Source organism: Cynoglossus semilaevis, chromosome 11 (assembly GCF_000523025.1).
Source record: "Cynoglossus semilaevis isolate Cse_v1.0 chromosome 11, Cse_v1.0, whole genome shotgun sequence".
Taxonomy (NCBI): Eukaryota; Metazoa; Chordata; class Actinopteri; order Pleuronectiformes; family Cynoglossidae; genus Cynoglossus; species Cynoglossus semilaevis.
In genome coordinates, this window is record NC_024317.1 from 4,823,001 (window position 1) to 4,847,766 (window position 24,766).

A 24,766-nucleotide genomic window follows, 5' to 3' on the forward strand; every position below is an offset into this window, starting at 1 on the left:
TAAGGAGAAAAACTATTTTCCAACTTGTTTTGGTCAATTGGAAAATCCATCCATCTGCAGACTTCAGGTGTATAAAATGGTCTGTGTGAGTTTCTTTTCGTTATACCTGACTGATGTAGTGAGAGCCGTCGTCTACCACCCAGTGGCTTTGACTGTCGTCTGCAGCTCTTTGGACAACCTGTTAGTTTGAGAGACAGTCACAAATTACTTTAATAGTTTATGGAGCTAGAATAAATACCAACAAGAATTACAATAAACTTTTATTCATTCCCAGTACTGTGGTGCCACTGTGCTATTGAGTTGAACAATTAGTGAACACTAGTGGCAATATATTGTCTAAAAAAAGTCTATCACATAATTAAATGTAATTTATTTATGTGATAGACTCTATAATATATAAATGTCGTTTTTAATACCTAAACCTTCTTCATTGCAGTACATTGGATAGTAAAGATTATTTTTTGAAAACAAGCTGAGAAACAGGTCAAAGGTAAATGTTCTCACCCGTTCTTGACCCCTTGGACTTTGGTAACTGGGCGACTCCCGCAGCTGCATGTTCTTCATTCGGACTGCACCCTGTCGATCGAGGGATCGAGATCTGGGTGATTTCAGCTGACTGCGACGGTGCCAAGACTTGAGCTGTTCATTCACTACCTGTCGCGAGAGGCCGCTGTGGTTGTAGTGTGGGTGGTCCCACTGAGCTGGAGACGGTGAGAGTCTGATATCAGGAGGTAAAGGCCTCTGTGTTCTCTGGAGAGACACAGCAGGGTCCTTATACCGATACTCATACCTGCCGGGGGGACAGGTAACCTGCTGGGCGTAATAGCTCTGCGCTGAGTCTGACTCAGGTGAGTAGGCAATGTCGTTGTAATAAGGATTGTGATAAGAGGGGCTGGACGTGTAGCTTTGATTGTGGTAAAAGCCGGAGCGTGGGAAGGCTTGAATTCCACAGTTCACAAGGGGACTACAGTATGGTGAAGAAGGCTGGTACTGTTTGGGCAAATCACAGGGAAACTCCTGACAGGGGGAGCTGTTGTATGATGAAAACGAGTGTTCAGAGTTACTGTCCTCAGAGTTGGTATGGCTGCCATAGTACCCCCTGGCCTCTGGTAGTGTTATGGTGTATTCTGTCAGTCGTCGTCTTGGACCTCTGGAACGACCACGGTCCTTGTCAAACGAAGAGTCTGGGTTGGACAACCTGTGAACATGACCATTTTAAATTAAACCAATAACAAAAATCATTGATCATGAAAACAAATACAATACAGAGCTACTAGTAGCCAGGATATGTCCATCACACCGAATAACACGTTTATGTGACTGTGTTTGTTAAGGGTGGAAGATGGAACTGTACCTGAGAGACAGCTGTCTGTGCACACGCATCTCTGGTGTGGATGGTGTGCTGTTGGAGTGAGCGCGGGTCAGCTTCAGATGAGACAGCTGCACAGGCAGAGCGGACTTTGCTAAACAGGCCTCCAGTGGTGGCAACACTTCAGCTTTGACTGGGCTAATGAACACAGAGGAAGAAGAAAAAAAACAATGAATATGTCATAGAGAATATTTTTTAATTAAATAGTACTAATGTAATAAAACAAATTACCAGTGTATTCATACACTGTTGTAGTAATGAATACCTCGTACAGTATAAACTAGACCAGGCGTGCATGGGAAGTTAACAACGTTACGATGAACATGCACAATGAGTGTAGTAGCACCACTGAAACGCTAGAAGGCAGTGTTGCACAAGCAGGACCGCATCAACAGGAAGAGAGCCGCGATGACCGGTCAATTTCTTTACCTGTTTTTGGCAGAGGAGCGATTTTTCTTGCTCTTCTGGTAAGGCTGGTCCAGACTGGTCTCTGTCCACGGCGAGTGTTGGATTGGAGGATCATCGTACACTGGGCTGGAGTTCAAGCTGAGTGAAGAGTCGTAGCCCAGGTGGGCTGGTTTATGAGGAGTCAGCAGCAGAGACTGTTGGTCCACTGGTGTAGAGGAGCCATCCACAGACAACTGTGACCTCTCAGTGGGGGGCTGAGGGCCGTCCACCACCGCTGAATATGGCAGTACCAAAGACGGCTGTGACGACTGGCTTGTTACCTCTTGAAAAAAGAGAAGAAACAGTTGCGTTTGGTTAGTGGGGCAACACGGCCTCACTTAGAGTCACCAAATAACACATTTGAAATATATATAAACCACAACAGATGAGGCCTCAACAGACACTTTTAAATTATTATATTATTATTATAAGTTCTGGTGTTAAAACATCTACCTGAAGATGTTCCCTCATTGGTTCTCCATATTTATTATGCTAAAAATGACATTTGTTTTGTATTATTAGAACTGTAACTCACTAATGTCCAGTGTGCTGCCTCCTCAAACTGGAAAATCATATGTAAAACATTTTTAATTAATCTTCTCTAGTTCAATAAAGATAGAAATAATAATAAAATAATTTCTAAAATATATAACATTAAATAATACAAATATTTTTCTATGGAAATCTTAAAGAACACGTAGACTGTCCAGCAGGTGTGTGGCTCACAGTTTAAGATAAACTTTTTAGCTTTATATTTGCCACCTTCATAACTTGAAACTAGTTCTATTCCAGAGACAACATTATGACACAGTATTCTAAAAACCCAGATGTGGTATAAACATCCGTCTTCAAAGATCAAGTCTGAACACTCCAAAACCGACATGCATCATCAAATCTGATCACACATACGTATGGAGGCGTGTGTGGCTACATACCTGAGCAAGAACAAACCTAATCTGTTCCTATGACAGATTGTTCTCACTCACTCACTGCAGGGTTTTTTTTCTGTACAGACCATTTCATTATATCAGCACTGATGATCACACATTTATTTGATAAAGAAACCAGGCTGAGAGTGGAGACGTCAGTGCAGTGAGTAAAACTGACATGAGGTCCCTCTGTACTGAATACAGGGCAGAGGAAAACCAGCTCTGATTCCCTGTGGTCACAGGAGATTCACACGTTCACAGCCTACAGCTTTATTGTGTGTGAACACTTGTGCTGCGCACCGTTCACATGTACTGGGATCACTCAGGGCGGATGTAAAAAAAAAAGTCTAGATCAGTGCCGTTTCACGGTGAGCCTTTTAAGATAAACACCTGCTGGACTGTGTTGATAATGCCAGACGTTTTACAGTCAACTGATCACATGACGAGCAGAAATCTGCTTTTCATTGGACTTGCATGCAAAGCAAACATCTGTTTTACCTTCGTCCTGAACTACAGAATCAGACAGAGAGCTGTCATCAGAGGTGCCCAGATCTGGAAAAACAGACACAGACAAAAATGTGTTAAAAATGAAATTTTGTTTTTAGAACAATGACCAGTGGGTAATTATCCCCCGGTCCAGACGAGCTTCTTTCACCTTGTTGTGCAATGTTAAAAGCAGGGAGTGGCGACGATCGACCGTGCTTCATGCGCAGCTGAAAGGTCGTCTCCTGCAGCTGTTTGAGCTTCCTCTCCTCTCTCTTACACTGCTGTAAACGACTCTTTTTAACAGCCTTGCTGGTGTGGTCCTCCTGGCAGAGCTTCCGCGCGGCTTCGTATATTTTTGTTTGCAGAGCCAACTCAGCATCAACCAAACTAAGTTCTGACTCCTGGAAAACAGGTGTGACAGAAGGTGGGGAGAAAGAGTTGTCGGTGTGATTCCTTAGCTTCATACGCTTTCACGTTTATGAAAAAGCAATAGCACGTCGTGCAGATTCTGTTTCTTTTACCTCCATTCCCTGAGGGATTCTCTGTGTGTCCAATTTAAAGGCAGCTCCGATTCTTCTGCGGATCTTTGGAAGTTTCTCTCCAGGCAGTAGAGGGTAATCATCTGACAGACGTCCTGTCAACTCCTACACAGCACAGAGATACAATGATATTTAAAGCCTGGATAAAAAATGTATTTAATGTCAGGCAATAACTCACATGGTTAAACAAGCTGGGGCTATTTATTTGAATATACATGCAGGTTGATTTAAACATTTCTGGTAATGTGTGAAAGGATGTGAAAGTATCACTGCTATCCTTACATGTTGAGACATATGGGAGTGCAGGGGGAAAATGTTGCACAGCGTTGTGATATTTCCTTTCACAACACATTCTTTCGGTCTCACTTTCTCACTGTAAAGCACATCTACATCTGAAATGAACTCACAGCGTGACAGTGCTGCGTTACCGACTTTATCAAAGAACAGTCATCTAACGCTGCGACCTTGACTCACTCCTACACAGCTGCCTGTGCAGACAAAAAAAACCTGTGGCCACAGTGAGATTACTTGTTCTTTTGTCACTGAGATTAAGGCGAGGCATCACTCCTACTATTGGTTCACCTCAGCGTGTCCCAACAGGAGCGCCCAGCCCAGTGTGAAAAGGAAGGAATGATCAGTTCTGGGATTTTACCCTGGAGCAACTACGTAAAGCAGCAACACCACGAAACCTGAGTTTCTGACCAGTTTTGAGCTTACAACTTAATCAGAGTGTATTTGGCACAGACAGAGAGGTGGAGGAGGTGAAGGAGGAGGAGGAGGAGGGATGGAAGCATGTGACAAAGGCCTATTCAGACCTCGGATGTTATGGGAATGCTGAAATTAGTTTGGCCGACTGAGTCAGCAAAAATATATGAAAACAAAACACAAAAAAAGTCAATCACAACATCTGTAAAAAAAAAAAAAAGATGTGTTGGAATTCTGCTGAGTGGTGAGAGCCTGACTGACATGTCACAAAGACTGTATTGTTACTTTTCAGTTGAGCTCAGGAGTAAAGATAACAAGAGCGGCCGAGAGGCCACACAGTGAGCGGCCTTGTAACAAAGACTGTAACAGACAATGCAAGTGTCAGGTGTAGATCTTCAGGACGATGTGACACAAATGTAACATCTACACCACAAACTGTTCAGTCTGTCGACTGAATTCACTCACAGCTTCACGGATGCAGAGTTTCTTCAGCTCCAGGATACAGAGCTCCAGTCGGTCCTGCAGAGCCTGGTGTTTCAGCTTCATGGCCCGGGTGTGTGTGGTCACATCCTTGGTATGAGTGGTCGGGCTGTCGGAGCCTGTTTCAGTCAACAGGAGAAGAAAGAATTAACCTTTATCTGATAGTCTGATCCGTGCATGACTGGTGCAAACCGACTTAGTTTACGCTGTGCTCAATTTAAAGCTAAAAATAAATATACAACATAAACACAAAGACACAGTTGGACATTTAGATGCAGACAAATGAAAGAAGCCACACATTCTCTTATCTCAGCATCTGTCTTTCTATCAAGTGGTTTTCATGAAAAAAAAAATGATTTGGACGACAAGGCAACAAAGGCTGTGATCCAGTCACTATTTTCAGATAGAAATACTGTAAAAAAAGATTCACGTAATGAGGGAAAATCAAAACTGCCATGGAATCTTTTATCAGGACAGGACCTGGTGCATCATAAGGAGGAGAGTTGTGTAACTCTGACCAGACATTTCGAAACTGAAAAGCTGTTCTCCACAAATTATCTGAAACTCATGAATAATAAAACTGGGAAAAAAAAACCTCAAAGTGACGTGAACTGTCCTGTGTTAAAGTTAGTCAGTGAAAAAAAACGCAGTTTACCTAATGAATAAAATGTGCTTTTATTATGTTCCTACCCGTAGGCCTACGGACTGACACAAAAGTTAACTTTCAGCTTGAGATTTTAATCAGCAACACTGACACTGAGGAACGAGTGACTGGAATTTTTGGCAACAATAAACAATGTGTGAGTTTTTGACCTGTGTTGTCTGCTGCCCTGGTGACTAATGACATTAGATTAACCCTAGAGCTGTGGGAGTGGCCTCGGGCAAACTGGTCTCAGCGCCACATACCTTCACAGATTATTAACAGAGCCCCTGCAGGTACCGACAAACCTCGGAGGTGCGACAGGAACAAAGTGTGACAGCACTACAATGTAGCCCGAAATTCCTCTTCCTACGCCGACAATTGGCTCTTTTTTTGTTGCCGGACACTTTTTCATTGTGTCGGGCAGCCATCATGTGGTTCAATTAAGGACAAGGAATGTCAGGGAGACCATAACTAACTAGTTAACTGGTGGGTGTGAAGAAAAACAAGCAAATGAAAGGCTACCTGTTGATTCAATAGCTTAGCTACTGAGGTAAAGAAAAAAAAGTGCGACTACGTTTAATAGAAACTTCAACTGAAAATAATGAGGGTGGAGTTCAGGGATTATGGGGAATCTTCCAATTAAATGAACCGCAGCCATTTGTAATGGAACAAGGGTGTTGGAGAAATAAGAACAATTCTACTTCCTGGTTTTTATCCTTTTGTTTTTTTTATCCTCCTCTTGAGTTGCTTTGTTTTTGTTTTTTCTCTGGTGGACAAAATATCCTGTAGGTGGCAGCATAGCAACTCAAAGAATTCAAAGTTGTGATTAGAATCTTAAGCAGAGCTGCAGCTAGTGTTGTTCCATTTTGAAGTGTTAAATTTAGGCACAGAGAGAGGTCTGTGAATAACTATTCTGTAGTATTTAACGTGACAGAGTGGGCTCACCCTGTGGCCCCTGAGCCACGTGGGACTTCTTATCTCTTTGCACTGGCTCCTAAGCAGATCATACTTGATCATTGTGAATGGACCAAACGTCCTCGACTGCTGACTCGTCAAATTGACCATTAATATAAGTAGATACAACTTAGGACAGAGCTGTAAAAGTTGTACAAAATTCAGATTCAAACCAGCATTTTCAGCTTGCCTGCCAACAGCAAGAAAACATAACAGCATTGTCCTCCTTTACTGAAGATCAGCAATTCTTTACTCAAAGTCACGGCATACAGATATATGGTTTTTTTCAGAGGTGCAAAAAGGTTAACCAAGAACACTTAACTACTACTATCATCTGAATGGTCCAGATGTGTTTGTTGCTAAAATAATAAAGAAAAGAAAATTTGTTCTTCTGGAAAAAGTGGCTTAAATAGAGGATGAAATGCTGCATCAGCAAACTCAACTCATGAACTAGGGCATGGAAACTGCAATCACACAACACGCTGCAGGGAAGTGTTTATAAATATTTTCTGCATAAGTTTTGATTTTGTTCAACACACTTTTCATTGTGACCTCATTAGGCACTGACTACAGAGATAAGTCTGGCAGCAAGTCACAGGGAAGCTCACATGAGATGACGTGTGGTTTTTAAAGGAGGAACTATTTTGACCTTTTCACCCAAAATGAAATTAAACCCGGTTTTATTCATGGGAATTATGTAACAAAAAGCATGACTCTTCCAAACCAGTGGACAGAGACTTGTTTACTCAGTAGATAGTCATGCTGTCACTGCCTTCCCTGGTCCTGAGATGTAACGTTTGATGGGAAATTTTAATGGGTGGTTAATGAAAGAATAAACTTTTATATTGTATGCACATGATTTTTTGTTTAATCATGTTCATTTTACCCCTCTCTCTCTCTCTCTCTCTGTAATGTACACATACATACATAAATACACAAACATGTACATTGTTACTTGTCCAGTACTTGAAGTAACTTAAACAGCACAAATGTAGGAGTTGTGCTTTTTTTTGTGTGTGTGTGGCTAAAATCACTGAGTGTTTTGTTTTATGGTTGTTGTTGGTCACAAGTCTGAATCATCTAAGAAAATCCTCCTAAGCAGCTTTTAAAGCCTCAACATAGACACACACTCAGGGTGTGTTCTCCTCTGTCACATTTGGTTCAGTTCAACAGAAACTGTCACTGTTGTTGTTGTTCACCTGGTTCACATTAGAAGTGTGTCGACACTTGTGTCAAAAAAAAAAAAAAAACGACAATAAACAAACTACAAACACAAATAGTTTGTAACAAAAGTTGTTCCTGAAACGTAAGCAGTCACAAATTCCAGGGCGTGAGAATTTGATGATGAAATAAAACAAAATAGAAGCAATGACTCATTGATTTCATAAATTAGATGTTGGTTATATTTTGGTAACAAAAGACTTTTTAAACTCAGATTTTAATCATATAAATAAAAAATATGTATACAAAGGAGACTGACTTGACATCAGTGACCTCTGCGGTAACGCTTAGAGAAATTATTCAGACGACTTTACAGCCTCTAAAAGAAACAAAGAGAATAATAATAATAATAATAAAATGTACCAGACTCTGGAATGATGCCACTGTCAGTGTCACTGATCTCTCCGTTGCCCTCCATGTCAGCTCCTTGGCGTCCTGTAGGCTGTGTTTTACTGGTGATCAGGGACAACATTGACGGTCACCATGTCCTGTAAGATATGATTTCAAATCTCAGACACATTGCCAAGCAAGAAGAGGAAAAGATTCAGTTCCAGGTACTGTATATCTTTCAGCAAATCTTCCCTCTGCAAAAAAAAAAAAAAAAAAACCCAGACACAACCCACTTTGTTTGTGTTATCATGCAAGCAGGAGACAAACCATAGATCTTATAACAACCTCTGATTTGAGTGACCTTACCTGAAAGTTCAAGGTGTTTCTTAAGTATATTCAGGATAGAGTTCCCGCAGGTATTAACGTGTCAACTGTTGCTCTCTGTTTGTTACCGTCAACAGTAAGAGCAACATAATGTATTTTAGAGAACTTATAAAAATAAAAAAATTAAAGAAATAGAATTCAGAGAAATCCCTATGTAAAATACCCAATACGCTGGTAAACAACAGTAAATCTAATTCTAATGAATTAATAGTAAATATTCTGTTCTACAACTGTGTGTCATGGCTCAATGTTGTCACCTGTTCCTTCAGTGACTCAGGTGTGATGTGTCCACTTGACACAACAGTCAGGTGTAGTCATGTCTGGCACAGTGTGAGTACACAACCATGTGTCCAAGTCTGAGGTGTTTTATTAGACGATGACGTCTCCGTGACCGTTATCGTCTCCTGATAAGGACGCATGGACCATGTACATGGAGCAGGTGTCAAATTAAAGAGCAAGGCTTGTCGGTTTGATCATTAACTAAGAGAACGCAGGAATGTGGCAGTGGTTGCATTCCAGCACACAGGAAGTTCACTCAGCCCGGTAGGAAGCGTTGGACCATGATGGGAGGATCAACGAGAAAAGAGGACCGAGAAAAAAAAGGAACAACATACGAGACGGGATTTTACTGCTACAATACTGAGCAGTTTCTCATGACATCCAGGAAGAGTCTGGTCCTGAGTATGACACAATCATGAGCCATCCTTCTGTGACTGATGCTTTCAACCCTCCCACAGAAACCTCTGAGGGAGGAACAGACTTCAACTTTCACGCATAAAATAAGAAGATTTAGCCCAGAAACAAAAGTCAGAAGTTACTTTGTTTAGTACAAACAACACAATGTCCAAAGACCGGCCAAAATTAATACGTACATTTGAAGAAAAAAAAAAAGAATAAAGAACATCAATGATACACACATTCAGAATTTAAAGGCTGTACCTATAGTTCCTTTGTAGTTAAACACTGAAATTTGCTGCCAACCTTGTCTGGGAATAATAATCAGCTGTTTGATTACAAGTTAAACCCTGCACACATGTGTGACAGTAACTGAACTCTCCCTAGAATCCTGCTGACTTTCAATCATCCTACACATCTGGAGCGTTGAAGGGAGGGAACCAAAACCACTGGAGTGGTCTGATGTAGTAGATGTGCAGGATTTACTACTGCTTCACTGAGATGTCACGTTTATATTCCAACTTTTCAGCCTTTGTTACAAGAATATACTGTACAATTGTTGTACAAATCACAGCCGACATAAATGAACTAAAACACTACGATCACACATTAATTAAAAATGAGGATTTTTCCAGAGAAGAGATGAAATAAAAGATACATTTTTTAGAGAAGATCTACTTACTTTGAGAAAACTGTCAAACTCTGAGACTGAGATGCGTCCTGTAGAAATGTCCCTGTGTGAATGAGAGCACACAAACACAACTGGGACTCGCCTACTGAGAGGAACACTGCCTGCTGTAGAGGAGTGGCCTGATGAGGAGGGCTGAACACAGGAGCTGGGATCATATAACCCTGCCCTCCCCATGTCTGTCTGAAACTGTGTCAACAACAATGACCGTGACGCTGATCATTTATGTCGCACTCCGGCACTTATCAGCCCAACTTTACAGCAGCGAGTTGACACAGCTAATACCTGACGGCATGACTAAGAGGAACGTCTGCAAACGATGACCCTCTGAAGCATTAAAACCATCATAGGTAGCAAACTTTCAGTTTCCTTTAACACTTGTGCTTGATCTTTAAGTCATTGTGTTTTTATATCAGACATTAAAAAAAAAAATTAAAAGCCAAATGCCAAACTCTCCCTTTGAACCAAGATGACATGACTTTTACCACGCTTTCTTAAAATGAAACTTATAAATCAGTGCTACAGACCACACTACATGACTTTTCTAAGTTTTACCACACTTTCTTAAAATGAACCTTATAAATCAGTGCTACAGACCACACTGACAGGTTAAGGATCAAATGTCTGGTCACGCATACCTGCTGCCATCTCCTGGCTGTCTGAGAGGTCAGAGAGTCGACAACCAGGTCAGAGCTTACAAATTAGACAACATTCATTGTTCCTCCACTCATGTCCACAGAGTCAGTCAGTCTGTGGACGGCCATTTATGTCTCAAGTAAAAGAAAGAAACACATGTTCGTGGCACAGTCCTGATTTATAGCGTGCCAGAAACAGCACCTGCTCCGTTACTGCATGGTTGACATTCATTCTGAATCTCAATATGCATTTTGGGCTTTCCAGGAATGTCCGAGCACAGACACTCTGAAAAAGGGCCCGGCCATTCCTGGACTCTCAGGAATCACATCTCGGATGAAATGGCAGTGAGAAAGCTGCAGGACAAAGACAGAAGATATTTGGTTCACTAACTCCGGCCAATTAGGCTTCAGCGATGTGGGCGCAACACACAGACATCAGGGGTGTAGATATGTACAGTAAGAATCATCACCATCCCTGTCACGATAAGAACGCCATCAACTTATCATTCCATATATTCAACAGGTGATACAGTTGAATATATGGAATAGAAGATGTTGGATTTGAGAACAGCTCTGTGATAGGGTGATACGCTGTGAACAATGAACAGAAAGTGAGCAGAGCTTTCACACCAAGAGCACATTTCAGTTGAAAACACCACGTCTTTTCTGCTGCCCAGTGAACAAAGTGTCACTTAATTAGTCAAAGAATCTCTCACTGATGTGAACACAGGGACTTAATGTGTTTTTGGAGACATTAATTAACAGTAGTTTAAAATAATCACAACTGCTGCTTTTCTTGATATAATGTTGTGTATGTTGTATGACATCTGGGCTAAGGAGACAAATGATACCATAACTGTACAGCAGGCTTATATAAACCAAGGACAGGCTACAGAACAGGTCAGTCTGTGTTTTAACAGCCTCGAGCAAAACACCAGAGATATTTATAACTATAGTATTTAGCACAACTAACCACAACAAGCTATGGACTTGTACATTTTTTCAGCATCAATCCCGGAGGAGCGGACTATTTTAATAGACCACATCTATATAACAGTGCCTTTTTTCTAGCTGCATGAGAGCAGCAGCTTCAGCAGCTTCAGCAGCTTCAGCAGCCCGCTGTGTAAACAGGCTGCATACCAGCTGTCTGATAACAAGTCAAATCAGATATAAGGAAAGTCACCATGGGAATGTCCCTCACTGAGACTGGAATACCAACTCCCACTCAAAGAGCAAGACATGGGCGCTATTGTAGATGACTGTCATGTATGTTAATAGAAATCAATACACATACTTTCTTTATTATTTCTATAGTGACACACATCTGTAGTGTAAATAATAAAAAAAACTGTATGTGGATATGAAATGAAGAGACCAGCGAATAGGACACAATCAGAGACAAAACCAATTGTTATTTTAAACAGGTCCACATTAAATCAGCTGGTCAACAATCATTTCACTGCAGTAGAAACAAACCTCCTCCTCCTCCACTTCCTGTCGCGGAAATGGTGTGGGTTTTCAGTAAATGTTTAGGTCATTTATCAAATCATGAATCCTGTTTCAACCCGGAATGTCTGCCTTTTTGGCTTCTTGTTTCATTTGTGCTCATGATTATTTCTTTTTTTGGCTTATTTTAATCATTGTGTACCTAACTACGTTATTCCTAAATACTACTTTTATCTTATTGTTGCTAACATTAATAATCTAGTAACTGTTTTAAGATAATAGCGAAACTAACATTTACTATATTACTCTTGCTTAAACAAGATCCAAATATGATTTCAAAACTAACTTTCAAACTAAAGTGAATCATCTGACCAGACTTTAGTTACTGTGTCGGAGCTCCGTAATGAGAAAAAATGGGGAAAAATTCCATTTTCAGTGTTCTAGTTTTTCTAGGGATACTTTGATGCATGACTCGTCATTTGGTGAATGGCAAAGACAAACAGAGAATACACCCATGTCAGTGGCCAGTGATTTGGTTATTTGTGTTCAGACAGTCAGACACAGAAGGACACACCATTAAAATACTGTGGTAAAAGAAAAACAGAGACAGCATAGGTGTAGCTCCTGACAGAAGAAAAACAAAATGGGTCAGTTAAATGGGAAGATTGTGTGCTGACGCGAGCTGTTTAGGCTGTGAATTTAGAGAACATTACTAGGTACATACAAGTAAAGCATGATAAAGGAGTTAGGCATCAGCAAAAAAAAAATCATAAATAATATTCAGGGATTTTAGAGCATATGTGTGATCATTCAAATTAAATGTCACAACTGGAGGATTCACTCAAATATTTAATTCATTTGGAATCATTTTAGAACGTGTGCTTCTCAGTCAGAAAAGTGTATTAACATTGGACTAAAACGTTGGTCCACTGCAGACGTTTTTCTTTTTTCCCCCAACCTGCCACTAATTTCTGTGCAGTGATGTCTGTCATGCCTGTCGTAGGCAACATCCCATTAAACTGCTACAGTGACATCAATCCGTGTGGAAGAAGCCAGTTGGTGAATGTCACTGATAGTTTATACCAACTCAACGTCCCCGAGAGACAGAGAGAGGGCTTTGTGTGGGTTACACAACAGCTGGCACAACACATTCTTTAAATATTCCTGAGACCCTTTAAGTGTACGGCCCGTCTGCTGCTGCTGCGTCTGCTGCTGCTGCTGCTGCAGCCGGTGTGCAGCGACATCAGCTGCACACTTTTACCCCTGATACTTTGCAACCAGCTTCTCCTGCCAAGTCCTAATGGGTCATTTTCTCATAATAATTGCTTAAATTCGGGCACCGAAGATGAAAAGTGCCGTTAAGTTGAACTAATGTAGTCAAGGTCCTGAGGCTTTATAACAAAACACAGCAGTTGACGGAGCTGCTGGCCCCCGTCCCACCTCTCACTGCCCTGCTACCCCTTGAAACTAAAGGCTCTAACTGAGTGTAATAAAGATGTGGAATGAATACTGCTCCAATCCTAAATGAGTATGCACGCAGAGGCGGCGACTGTGATGTGGAACACTGAATTAGAAGTTAGTGCCCAACTGTGTAAATCAAGGGTTATTCTAAACTGTAACCAAGCCCTAGTCTGTGGTTAAGAGGAAACAGGCTGAGACACATTTAGCCCTAAAGCTCCTCTTATTTAGATTCAAAATCAGAATGGTTCTGACTCTACGTTCTGCGTCAGCCTGTTTGGAGTCTTTGTTTGGGGCAATTACTGTGATTACAATGAGTAAACCCACATGCCTGCTCCATTTATTGAATGGAAATATGTTATTTTATTTTTTGGCTAACGTTTAAAGTGGAGCGTGCGAGATTTTTGTACAAACTCGGTTTTATGGTTATGTAACCATGTTAAAATAATTCCTTACAGAAGGCGTCCTAATGGGCCAGGAGGTGGTGAGCATCGCTCTGTACATCATCATTAGTGCTAGCCCAAGTTTGGATTTTTTTTCTTCTCAACTTTTCTGAATGATTGGGATGTCATTGGATGGAAAGAAAAAAAACAGGCATGCAGGCAAAACACAATATGAAGAAGGGTGTAATGGGCAGCAAGCCAAATCATATGTAAACAGTGACCATCACTGGACGCCAAGCCAACAAGCAGTGGTGAAGAAATAGATTTATATAAAACAATAGAATTAGTATTAACTCACTCAACCGTTGATAAATGTTTTTATCACTAATAAAGTAATTTATGTTTTATTAGTAGTACAGATGCTCTCGCCATCATATGTAAGAACATAAAGATAAAACGTATTGCAAAATAGAGGGAAACGAAAAAATGTATCTAGTGATAAACAACACCTTCCCCAGACTGTAGGTCTATTTTCCGACAAGGCTATATGCATACAACACAGCACATTCGATTTCATACTTCCTCTGATTTTATTTTCCCTGCAGCTCAGTGCCTTTCTGTTGAAAGAGGATGTCATAAACTCGGTTACTTCTGTGCTGGTCAGTGAAGTCAGGTATTTATGTACCAGTCAAAGGGACTTATAAACAGAGAACAACAGGCGGTAACTTTTGCTGGAGCTGATTTTCTTTTGAGTCTTTTCTTTTTATGTGTGTCAGATCTTCTTACCCATTTACCTTCATATGCTCCACAGTCCAGGTACAGCTGGACGGGAACCAAGTTGGGGCTTAAGGCATCAAGATGACAAAATTGCAACAACGCTGTTTGAGCCAGAGCTTTAATATGTAAAGCTCATATGATGCAGGCTTCCTGGTTATGATCCTGTAGGTTCTCAGAGACAGACAGCAAACTGACTGGGCCTTAAGTTCAATTATTATTTCTCTTCAGATCATAACAACAACTCTACACGGTGTGAGTTGCATTATCGTCACCGAGTGGCTCTGTTTTACAAAGGTAAACATTTAAACCCAGTTGTCCAGCTCACTTGGCAAGGAAATGTAAACAATTACAGGACAGTTTCCATGGTGATAAAAACATCATTAGAAACTTCCCATGTGTGAATAGGTTTTTTTTTTACACAATATTGTTTTTATAATGTGAATGTGAGTTACCGAAAAAAACTAAACAAAACAAACAAACACAAAAACCCTGAGCTATGCTGTATGAAAAACCAAAACTCCACCAAAAAAACTAAACAAAACAAACATACACAAAAACCCTGAGCTATGCTGTATGCTACTTTTATTCTGTTTAATTAAACTTCATTTCAAATGTTCAAACTTTAAAGACAAACTTTCATCCATTCACTCCAACCCTATTTTACAAAGCTCCAGGGCCTCAGCTCTCAAAGTAAACCACCGACACTAACTTTTCGTACTACTGTTGCCGTTGCGGTTTTTTTTAAAATGCACTAAACTCAACTGCACATCAGCTGTAACAAGCACACACGCATAGACGAGGTTTATATAAAAAAAAACATGTTAAATGGCAGTTTCTTACCGTTCTAACTCCTCAGTTAGCCTATTAGCACCGTGCCTCCTCTGCATCCATACAATCTCAGCTCCACTGGATCTCCCAGATTTCAGCTGCAACTTTAGTTCTTCGTACAATAAAAACAAAAAAAAAGTTGATTTAAAGATCAGTTAACTATCGCCTGGTGTATCTTTTCAAAAAACAGAAGAAGAGAAGTCACACAGACATTGGAATTCAGATCTTTAAAGCGCAGAGCACACCTTTTCTTGAGACGCTACCTCTACAACTCTGTAAAAGTAAAGAAAAGTTGTGGAAACGTTCACACACAATCGGGAAAAAGCCAACCCAGCATAAAACCCAAACGCGTAGCACCATGACAACCCGTGGCGTTTCGATCGATGTTGGTTAAAAAGGGAAAGGAAAGTATAACGTACAACACAAGGAGGATATATTTAAAGCGCTAGATTATTTTATTTGTTATTTAAAGCGCTAGATTCTTTTATTTATTTATTATTATTATTATATTTTATTTTCACTCAGATTTTTTGTTTCACGATAACCCTGCAAAACGACGTCTACCCGCTACAGTATTGTCAATTTAAATAGTTTAAACCAAGTAACATTAGCTTTGGTGATGTATTTAATCTACTTATTGTATTTGTGTGGCACTTTAGAACATTGTTATATTTACAGATGCGGATTAAACATTTACAAGCTTCTCTGTGTGTCTGTGAATGCTTCACGTATCATCCATTTCTTATATGTAGTGGGAGCTTTTAACTTAGAAATGTGACACAGGTCTGAACACGACTGTTTTCTTGTTTTCTCATAATAGCACTAACACGGTTCAATACAATTATGTATAATACTGAAACAGAAGAGACGGGATTTGGATAAGTAAATGGCGTACTGTATGAGGTGTACTTTGTCCACTAGATGGCAGTAGTGCGTTATAACAATTAATCCGGTAAACCACGTGGTACTCTATGTTCCAGAGAAGAGGATATTGGAACCACATGGAAAAAGTGTTATAAAACAGGCGAACTTCAGAGAATATTTTTTTTAAATAAAAAATGCCATTGATTTCAAATTTAATTACAGAATGTACTATTTATTCTGATTAGTGCTTTTCAGAATTTTATATTAGGTTTAGAATATTTTAGACTATTCGTAGAATTTGGGGATCATAGTCAAACCTTTTCTGATGTTTCTTGAAAATGCACAGTTTTAGTTCATATCTGTATATAAGTAATCATCCCATGATGACCTACAAAAAAAGGAAAAAAAAAGAAAACGATTTTATTATTTTACATGTTTTTTTGGCAATATGATCATTTTTTTGTTATTGTCTGGTTTAAATTGAAGAACTAAGAACTCAAAGCCAGTTTAATCAAATGGCAGTGTGTGATAGTTGTCAACACGTCGATCGATACTGTTGCTAACAAGAGTTTCCCAGGCAAAATGTTTTCCTGTTTTTGTAGGTCACATACATCATCCTGCTCCGTTTTCTCTACAGGAAACATTATATGTAAAGCACGATAATAGAAATAACATTAATTCCACTTTACTATGTACAGTTAAAAACCGGTAAACTTCTTTGACAGAGAGAGATTCATTTTTAATGGTACTTGTGGGAAACTTTCATCACTGTAAAAGTGAACAGCAACAATAAATAACTTACTGAACTTACTGCTTACTTTATCAAATGTATGGCCAGTGTTGAGCGTTGATAGCACCAAGTGCCATACATCACTTTAGCAGGTGCTGCTTTGCTTCTCAGTGGGAAAACACTAGACATTACACAACATTTATATTACATATTGTCAGCAGTAATTAAATAAAAAATAATTACACCATCTTTAGAATGTTTAAAAAAAATAAAGGTGAGTTCATGAATATTAAAAATTAGTAAATTAAAAAATATGGAAATACTGGTATGCTACTGATAACAAGTTAATATTATAAGAGAGCAGAGTCTCATTACTTCATATTTACCTCTAGTTTTTACCAAACTCCTTTTGTGTAAAACACATATTATATTATATAAATGTATTATATTATATATATCATATTATATTATTGTATTTAAAATTATTTTTGTATTTAGTTAAGAGTAAGTTAATCATAAATAAGAATCCAGGTTTCATACATTTCTGAGTGACTCGTTTAACACAGGTAAACACTGCACCGTCGTTAAATCCTGCAATAAACTGCAATTAACCATTTCTCTCATAATAGAAACAGTTTGTGACCTGGTGTCAACCCTGTGGTAAGTTGTTGTTTCAGGACAGACCTATATTCAATAATGTTTTTTATTTTGTGACCTTCCACCTTCACCGTGAGGTTTTTCATGCTGCGCTGTCTTTGCACAGATGAAGGGCGGTTCATGCAGACTTGATCTGAATCTTAAAGAAGCTGTAGAAAAACCACTGCTGATCATTTGATGTGAGAACTCGTCACGTTGGCATAAAGTGTTGTGCACTTGCCATGATATGTGGGAGCAAAGCGAAACCACCAACCGCCACTACTTAAAAATATTTGTAGTTTGAGCTGAGGTGAAAAAAAAGGAGGCACCGTTGTTGGGACAGAATACTGGGTGGGGATAAAAAACAACAAGGTCACAAAAAAAACAAATATTTTAGTGTGTGTTAATATAACAAAAACAAATTTGAATCAAAGATTGTAGAGAAAAATATATTTAATTAATTTATTCCCTAGTTTGACATATTCTATGTATGTTGGATATATTTAAAAACAATACTAACTGATGTTTCGACAATAACAGTTTTGTGGTTAGAATCACAGAGGTGTTGACTGACACAGTCATGTGAAAACAGCAGGTTGGCGCCGTACAGAGTGAGAAAAACTGATTCACAGAAACATCCAATCTGACATCTGAAAAAAAAGGGCAAATGCCGAGGGCAAACCTTTCACTTTGTGTGTGGCAGACGGGCAAACACTGTCAAGTCAGTATCTGTAAATGATTCAATCCGTCAGTTTGGAACAACGTTTTATCTGAGTCTAAGAAAAAACCGTCATTGATGCCCTGAGGATACTGCCGCAAAAAGAGAAGAAAGACCGTTATTGATCCCCTGAGGATACTGTCGCAAAAAGAGAAGAAAGAAGAGCAGAGATCAAGTGTCAATGTATGAAATACGTAAAAAGAATTATAAAAAATATAACTTTAATAAGTCAATAAAATACCACTGTAATGACAAACATGTGCAGCAACCAGTGCAGAAGGTTTTAAAATGCTTTTTTTTTAAAGTTTGTGAACTGAACATTTTCTCCCTGCACTATTTTTGTTTGTAAAATAAAATGCTTTTTCAACACTATTGATTTGTTCTTCATGTAAGTCTAAATTTTTTGAAAAAAGAAATTGTTTGCCCTAAATTTTGAAAAGAATAAAAATTTAGACTTACATTTGTTTGCCCTAAATTTTGAAAAGAATATTTATTTTGTGGAAGAACTAAAATTAGACAAATTGTAAGTATAATATACAATTGATTGACAATTTATAATTTAAATTATTAAAAATGGTGGGGTGATTTTTGACGCCCAGGTCACCAAAGGTGTTAGCGTTCAAAACCACACATCTTAAAGTTCAAAAAGACAAAGAAAAAACCCCCCAGATCTGTTCTAACCATGTTCCACTGCTGATTTATTCAAATCAGAACACAAAAAGATCAGCATCAGTGGGAAACAGTGTTGGCAGTGACCCTAAAATGTCGCGGGGAAACTCCTGACCCCTGAACTCCACATACTGGCACTCAACCTGGTTCTAAAACCACAACGTTCAAAACACACATAACAGTAAAAGACATGTGGGCATGCATGAACATTTGAACTTTCATAGAACTGACTTCTCCGTAAAAATGTGAGTGATTTCTGAGAATGTGCCTTCCATTATGACAGAGGGCAGAGGAAATGGTCGGACATTTGACTGAACAGAGAGATGAAATGTCTTGAAGAAACCCCGACGGTGCAGTTGTCCTCGACTTCACTTTGACTAGATGTCGTATTCTCACTGTTGTCTTGCTGTTCAGCCTTTGTTCAACACAGATGTTTTCATCAGACATTGTTCGTCTTATTGTGGGATTTAGGGGGGTGTAACAACAGACCATACTGCAGCGACTGTGGTTTTCCTGTTGCAGATGTTTGTATCCCTCTGTCTACCACTGTAAGTTCTTATCTTTGCTCAAATCTGCTACTGTTCCATCTCCTCACGTCCAAGTGACTGCAATACATATATATGTATTTAAAAATCAATTATTCTTTATTATAAGCCGAACATCTGTGGATTTTGTTGGATGAATCCTATGAATGAGGATTGAAGACCATTTGAAGGAGAAGCTGTGGTTAAATACTGGTCATCTCAACAAATTGCTGTGAATCCTGGTGAACTAAATTAAAACCGTAATCAGTTTTGAGTAAAACTGTAAAACAGTAATGTCACTGGATAATATGTTTTCTTTTTCAGGAGATTGAAATAAAACATAATATAATAAATAAAATAAAATAAAACACATGAAAAGAATTGTAAAATAAATCTACAATCAAAACATCATTTATACAAATAATACTGTAACACTATTGTATCAAATAGTTATAGTCACATGCAATAAATATATTTTTATATTATTAATAATTATCACTGATCTATACAGACTAAATTAGATCATCATCTCAACATCACTGTCAGCGTTTCTTCGTTGTTGTTGGTTTTTTATCACAAAAAAAAGATACATTTGACCCAATGTGTTTAATGCAGTAATCTTTAATGCATTTGTATCAAAACATTTGACAAATGAATTGCTATAAAAACCACTGTAATATATCGGCATCACTGCAATGTTTTTTTTAAAATCGGCTATAAGTGAAGTGATAAAAAAAATAGTAAAAAACAATACAAGAACATAATAATATTGTATTATATATGTATGTACATACAGTATATACATACATGTATGTGTGTGTAAGCAAACCCCGCTCAGCAGCTGTATCTACTGATGTGACCACACACCATCATCATCATGATTCATCCGTCGTCTATTGTTCCTTAAAAGCCACAATTCAAGCAATATTTCATGAACGGCGCTACAGCAACACGAATAAAAATACAAAATACAAACCACAGAGAATCATTAATCATTTCTCTTTACAAAAGCAGATTATTTCAATGGGAGTAAGTAAAAAAAAAAAATCTGAAACAGATGTTATCAGTTCAAAATGTGTCCGATTTTAATAACTAAAACATGTTAAGACACAACGCTTTGTTTTTGATGAAGTTACATTCTCACATTTCATTAAATCACATCTGTCACCCCTCAAAGTGAGCAGAACCAAATATTTACACCTATTCAAACTTTATAACTGTTTTATTTTTCTGAAAATTGAAATTCCGTGGACGAAGCAGAACTGAAAAAGAAATCTCTCAGAATTCTACAAAAACCTAAATAGAGAAATCAATTTGTCAATTTGTCTCAGAACTGTTTGTCTTCCTCCTGCATTTCTGTAAAAACCCGTCACAATTACCTAACAATTTGTCATCATTCTGGTTATTACAATGAGATTGATACATTTTTGTATATAGTATGGTAACTGTCAGCATCCAGAGTTGTTGGACAGAACTGTATTTTAACAGGCGGTTTTGTTGGGTTTGTCTCAGTCCGACACGTGAAACATCTTCCCTCCTCCAGTTGTCCCGAAGCTCTCTGAATTTCCAGTGTTGGTGAAAGAAGCAGTAGAGTTATGACTCGGAGGAACCTTGGTCTTGGTCGTGCTGCACGTCTTGTACAGCAGCTGCGCCTGTCGTCTGAAGTGATGATCCAGGAAGAAGTAAATGGCTGGATTCACACAGCTGTTGAGGAACGCCAGACAACAGGAGATGACCAGTCCGTCGCTCTGCCACGGTGGAACTCCACAACTGGGCTGGGCAGCTGCCAGCCGTGAGCTGAGGATGATGGTTTTAAAAATATTGAATGGGAGCCAGGACGCCACGAAGGCCACGATGATGGAGAGGACCATTTTGAGGGAGTGTCTGCGTCGGGCATCTGCCCGAGGATTCACAGCTGTGACACAGTGCTTGTTGAGATGCAGGACAATGGTTCCATAGCAGATCACGATGATCAACACTGGAAGGACAAAAGTCACTAATGTCATAGTCAAACTCAGGGCCAGAAAAAAGGATGAGCTGTTGTCTTCCAGGCAGGAAAGTCTACCGCCTACAGGTATCACATCTCTGTACACCCAGGATGGGATGCCAAACACGAGGGAGCTGACCCAGACTGCAGCACAGGTGATGCGGATACACCCGCTGGTCCTCAGGTACCTGGAGTCCATCAGCTTCACCACGGCCAGGTAGCGGTCCACACTCATACAGGTGAGAAAAGAGATGTTGGAGACACGATTGACGGCTATGATGTAGCTGCTCAGTTTGCACAGCAGGTTCCCCGCCGCTCCAAATCCCCAGTGATCGTTTTGACTTGCAGAGATGGCCCACAGTGGCAGGGTGAACACGAAAATGAGATCAGCCAAGGCCAGGTTAATGACAAACGTGTCCACCAGACGCCCACTCCGGCGATTTTTGCTGCCCACCACTACGATGACGAAGATGTTTCCAAAGACCCCAGTGAAGAATATGAGATAATAGACAACGGGCAGGAAGATGTCGGTGCTCTGGAGGTGTGAGCCGGGACACCCCACAGAGAGACTGTCGTTTTCGTCGTCAAGCGTCTGGTTGTAGTCGTAGTAGTCGTACAGCGCGGTGTTCTCGGTGTAGCTGTTCATTGTGACAGATGACAACAGAGGTGCTCTGCAGCGCAGCGGTGCTGTGATGTGGTGGGGTGGCGCTCACTCTGAGCAGGAAAGATGTGAAAACAACACGCTGATTCTTTTTGTGTCTTCCTTTGTCTCGCCCTTAGACTGCTGTTCTTTTGAGGTGAAAAGTCAGCCAGTGTGCTCTAACTGACAAACTCACACATCATATCAGCTGATCTCATTATATTACATTACATATAACAATAATAAATATAATAACAAAAACAACAACAATAATTCATTGAAACTTTCTGCTTCTTTATTATATTTATATTTTAAACTGTAATCATATTTTTTTCCACTTTATAATTTATTTAAACTTAATTCTAGGAGACAAATGAATGTCAGCAAATAATAAAAATAATTTAATATAAATAAAAGGTAACATCATCATCATTAACCTGCCATTCAAGAACCATTTACCTACCGTAAAGACCAAACGTTCTAACCCATTCCGTTCTCGTTGATGAGCCACTATCAGCTTGGTGTATTTGCAAAATGCTACCGTTAGGGGGCAGGTGAGATTTACTTCTGTTTTGAGTGTGACAGTCTCCTGCTCCTGTCCAGGCTGACTGCTGCGGTAGATGTCACAGATTTAGCTTAACGGTTTTTAATCACCTTTTTTCTGTATTCTTTTAAAGAGAATTATCAGTTTTATAATTTTTTTTTTTACTAATTCCTTTTTGTGTTTTTCTTCTTTGTCTTTGAAAGTAAATAGATTTGTATTTTACATTCACAACGTATCTACCTTATAAAGACGAACGTATTTTACATTCAGGGAATAACTTCCAACTCAACAACTGTGGCTTTTCTATGACCACATTTTCAATGAATGCATTGAACAGCTGCCAATATACAGTCCGAGGGAATATACCACAACGTATCTACCTTATAAAGACGAAACAATCACAAAATGAACATTATTAAAACATTGAAATGTTCAGCAATTAACACTAAATGTGCTGCTTGCTAACTTGCTAGCTGCTAACTGTCAAAAACAAACCAGTGAGGAGCCATATAAGAAACAACAGTTTGATTTTAAAAAACAGAGTGTAGTGACATATCTGCAACTCTTTCCGTTTATTATGGTGTTTTATTTTTTCATTATTTCTCGGACCCTTGACTGATACTCAAACAGCAGTAAGTGAGATGTGTAGAGGCCTACACCTTGAATACCACAGCAACTGGGCAACATCCATCTGCTGAGGCACAACAGCTGCTAAATGGACCATGTGGAATTATTTACTTAGACTGTGATTCCAAAGTCAGGATAAGCATTCAATCTCGACTTGTATGAATATGCAAATATGCAAATCCAAGCCTGGGTGCAACTCGGGCAGTTTCCCAGCTTTATTTACTCCTCACTGATGTCATGAGGGCTGATCATGATCCAGGACATCTGCTGCCTTCCTCCTCCTCCTCTTCCTCTTTGTCACAAGCTGGACATAAACTGCTCTAACAATCAGTGAAACTTTTGTTTTAAACTCATACAGTGTATTAACCAGGGTTGTTTTACGTTAGCTCAGATTAGCATCGTTTGTGTGCTCAGTGTTAGCGTTTCGCTGTGTTTTCTCCACTCTGCCATCCTGTTTGAAAACGAAATACGTTCGTGGCCACATTTACACCACCACAGAATAACATGTGCTCTTATCAAGCAGTGATGATGTGATCATCATCATTCTCAGCCATCTGGCAGACAAGTACGGTAGCAACGCACCACAAAGGAAATCCAAACTGAAACTGCTTGGTTCTGCTCTTCAGTGCATCGGCTTATCTTCATCATTCAGTGCAGCGGTTTTAGCCGTGTTCATATGGGTTTTTCATTTTTCTCCTCATTTGTTCCAAGCTCTAAGTGAGCCCTGATAAAAGATAATGGAAACTGACAGGACAGAGAAGCTTTGGCAGCCATGGTCATTGTTACAGAGAAGGAAACTGTCATCACGGTTATCTCCTCCTGACATGATAGATCTGTGGAGAAATGAACTCGATGGTCCAGCTTGCTGCTATTGTGCTGGGACGGTGGAACAGTGAGGTCGGAGGACGGGCCACGTCTTACAGGAGGCCGAAGACCGCGTCCTTGTTCTGCGGGGAGTTTGAGTTTAGAAAGCACTGTGAGGGAATGACCTCCTTAAAGGATCCCAGCTCCACTTTTAGTGCTGCGTGCTGTTCAAACACTGCCGTACTTTGTAGTGTCAAGGCGACGTGTGAATATACTCGTCACAGCAGAAAATCTCGCCGGTGCACTGCGTTGGGTTACGCGGTCGTTCTCCCACACACTGAGCTGTACCTTTTCCTTTTAAAAGTTTTAATTATTTCTACTGCATTCTTGCTGCTCTGTCAGTGGAGCGCTACATTCCTCTCCCCGAATAAGTGCTGTCTCACTCCAATTGAGCAGAGTAAATGTGAGAGCCAGTGAATGGAGCAGCCTCAATAGGAGAAAATAAACAATTGCCTTGGTCCATGGGTGCAGCGGGGGAGAGCGGATGAGAGGAAGGGAGAAAGGCCTCCCTAACGTGCTAAGATTCCCATGGATACTCAGTCTTTTTTCTGTTGAGAGGAGGATCTCGTAAAAGTACTTTAACAGT

At 39.6% G+C, this 24,766-nt stretch overlaps 2 protein-coding genes across 2 annotated transcripts; both read right to left on the reverse strand.

The window, feature by feature from the left end:
- Positions 1–6: 6 nt before the first annotated feature.
- On the reverse strand, positions 7–10,256 carry inavab (innate immunity activator b). The gene is made up of 10 exons (XM_008320115.2): positions 9,845–10,256; positions 8,137–8,261; positions 4,941–5,074; positions 3,753–3,875; positions 3,401–3,632; positions 3,244–3,297; positions 1,799–2,099; positions 1,355–1,507; positions 505–1,198; positions 7–178 (listed from the first exon to the last, which is right to left on the reverse strand). Exons 2-10 carry the CDS (start codon positions 8,243–8,245, stop codon positions 101–103), a joined length of 1,878 nt encoding a protein of 625 aa, XP_008318337.1. The 5' UTR covers positions 8,246–8,261; positions 9,845–10,256; the 3' UTR covers positions 7–100.
- A 9,884-nt stretch (positions 10,257–20,140) lies between these two features.
- gpr25 (G protein-coupled receptor 25) lies at positions 20,141–22,254 on the reverse strand. Its single transcript, XM_008320162.3, has one exon. The coding sequence runs from the start codon at positions 22,149–22,151 to the stop codon at positions 21,027–21,029; it is 1,125 nt and encodes a 374-aa protein (XP_008318384.1). The 5' UTR covers positions 22,152–22,254; the 3' UTR covers positions 20,141–21,026.
- Between the last annotated feature and the right edge of the window lie 2,512 nt (positions 22,255–24,766).

What these genes read in the sequence shown, in the direction of transcription:
- inavab (XM_008320115.2), bottom strand. Translation starts at nt 8,245, where the DNA reads ATGTTGTCCCTGATCACCAGTAAAACACAGCCTACAGGACGCCAAGGA. An exon ending in CGCTCCTCTGCCAAAAACAG is followed by an intron (nt 1,508 to 1,798) that starts GTAAAGAAATTG and finishes TGTGTTCATTAG; the next exon opens with CCCAGTCAAAGCTGAAGTGT. An exon ending in CACAGACAGCTGTCTCTCAG is followed by an intron (nt 1,199 to 1,354) that starts GTACAGTTCCAT and finishes TCATGTTCACAG; the next exon opens with GTTGTCCAACCCAGACTCTT.
- gpr25 (XM_008320162.3), bottom strand. Translation starts at nt 22,151, where the DNA reads ATGAACAGCTACACCGAGAACACCGCGCTGTACGACTACTACGACTAC.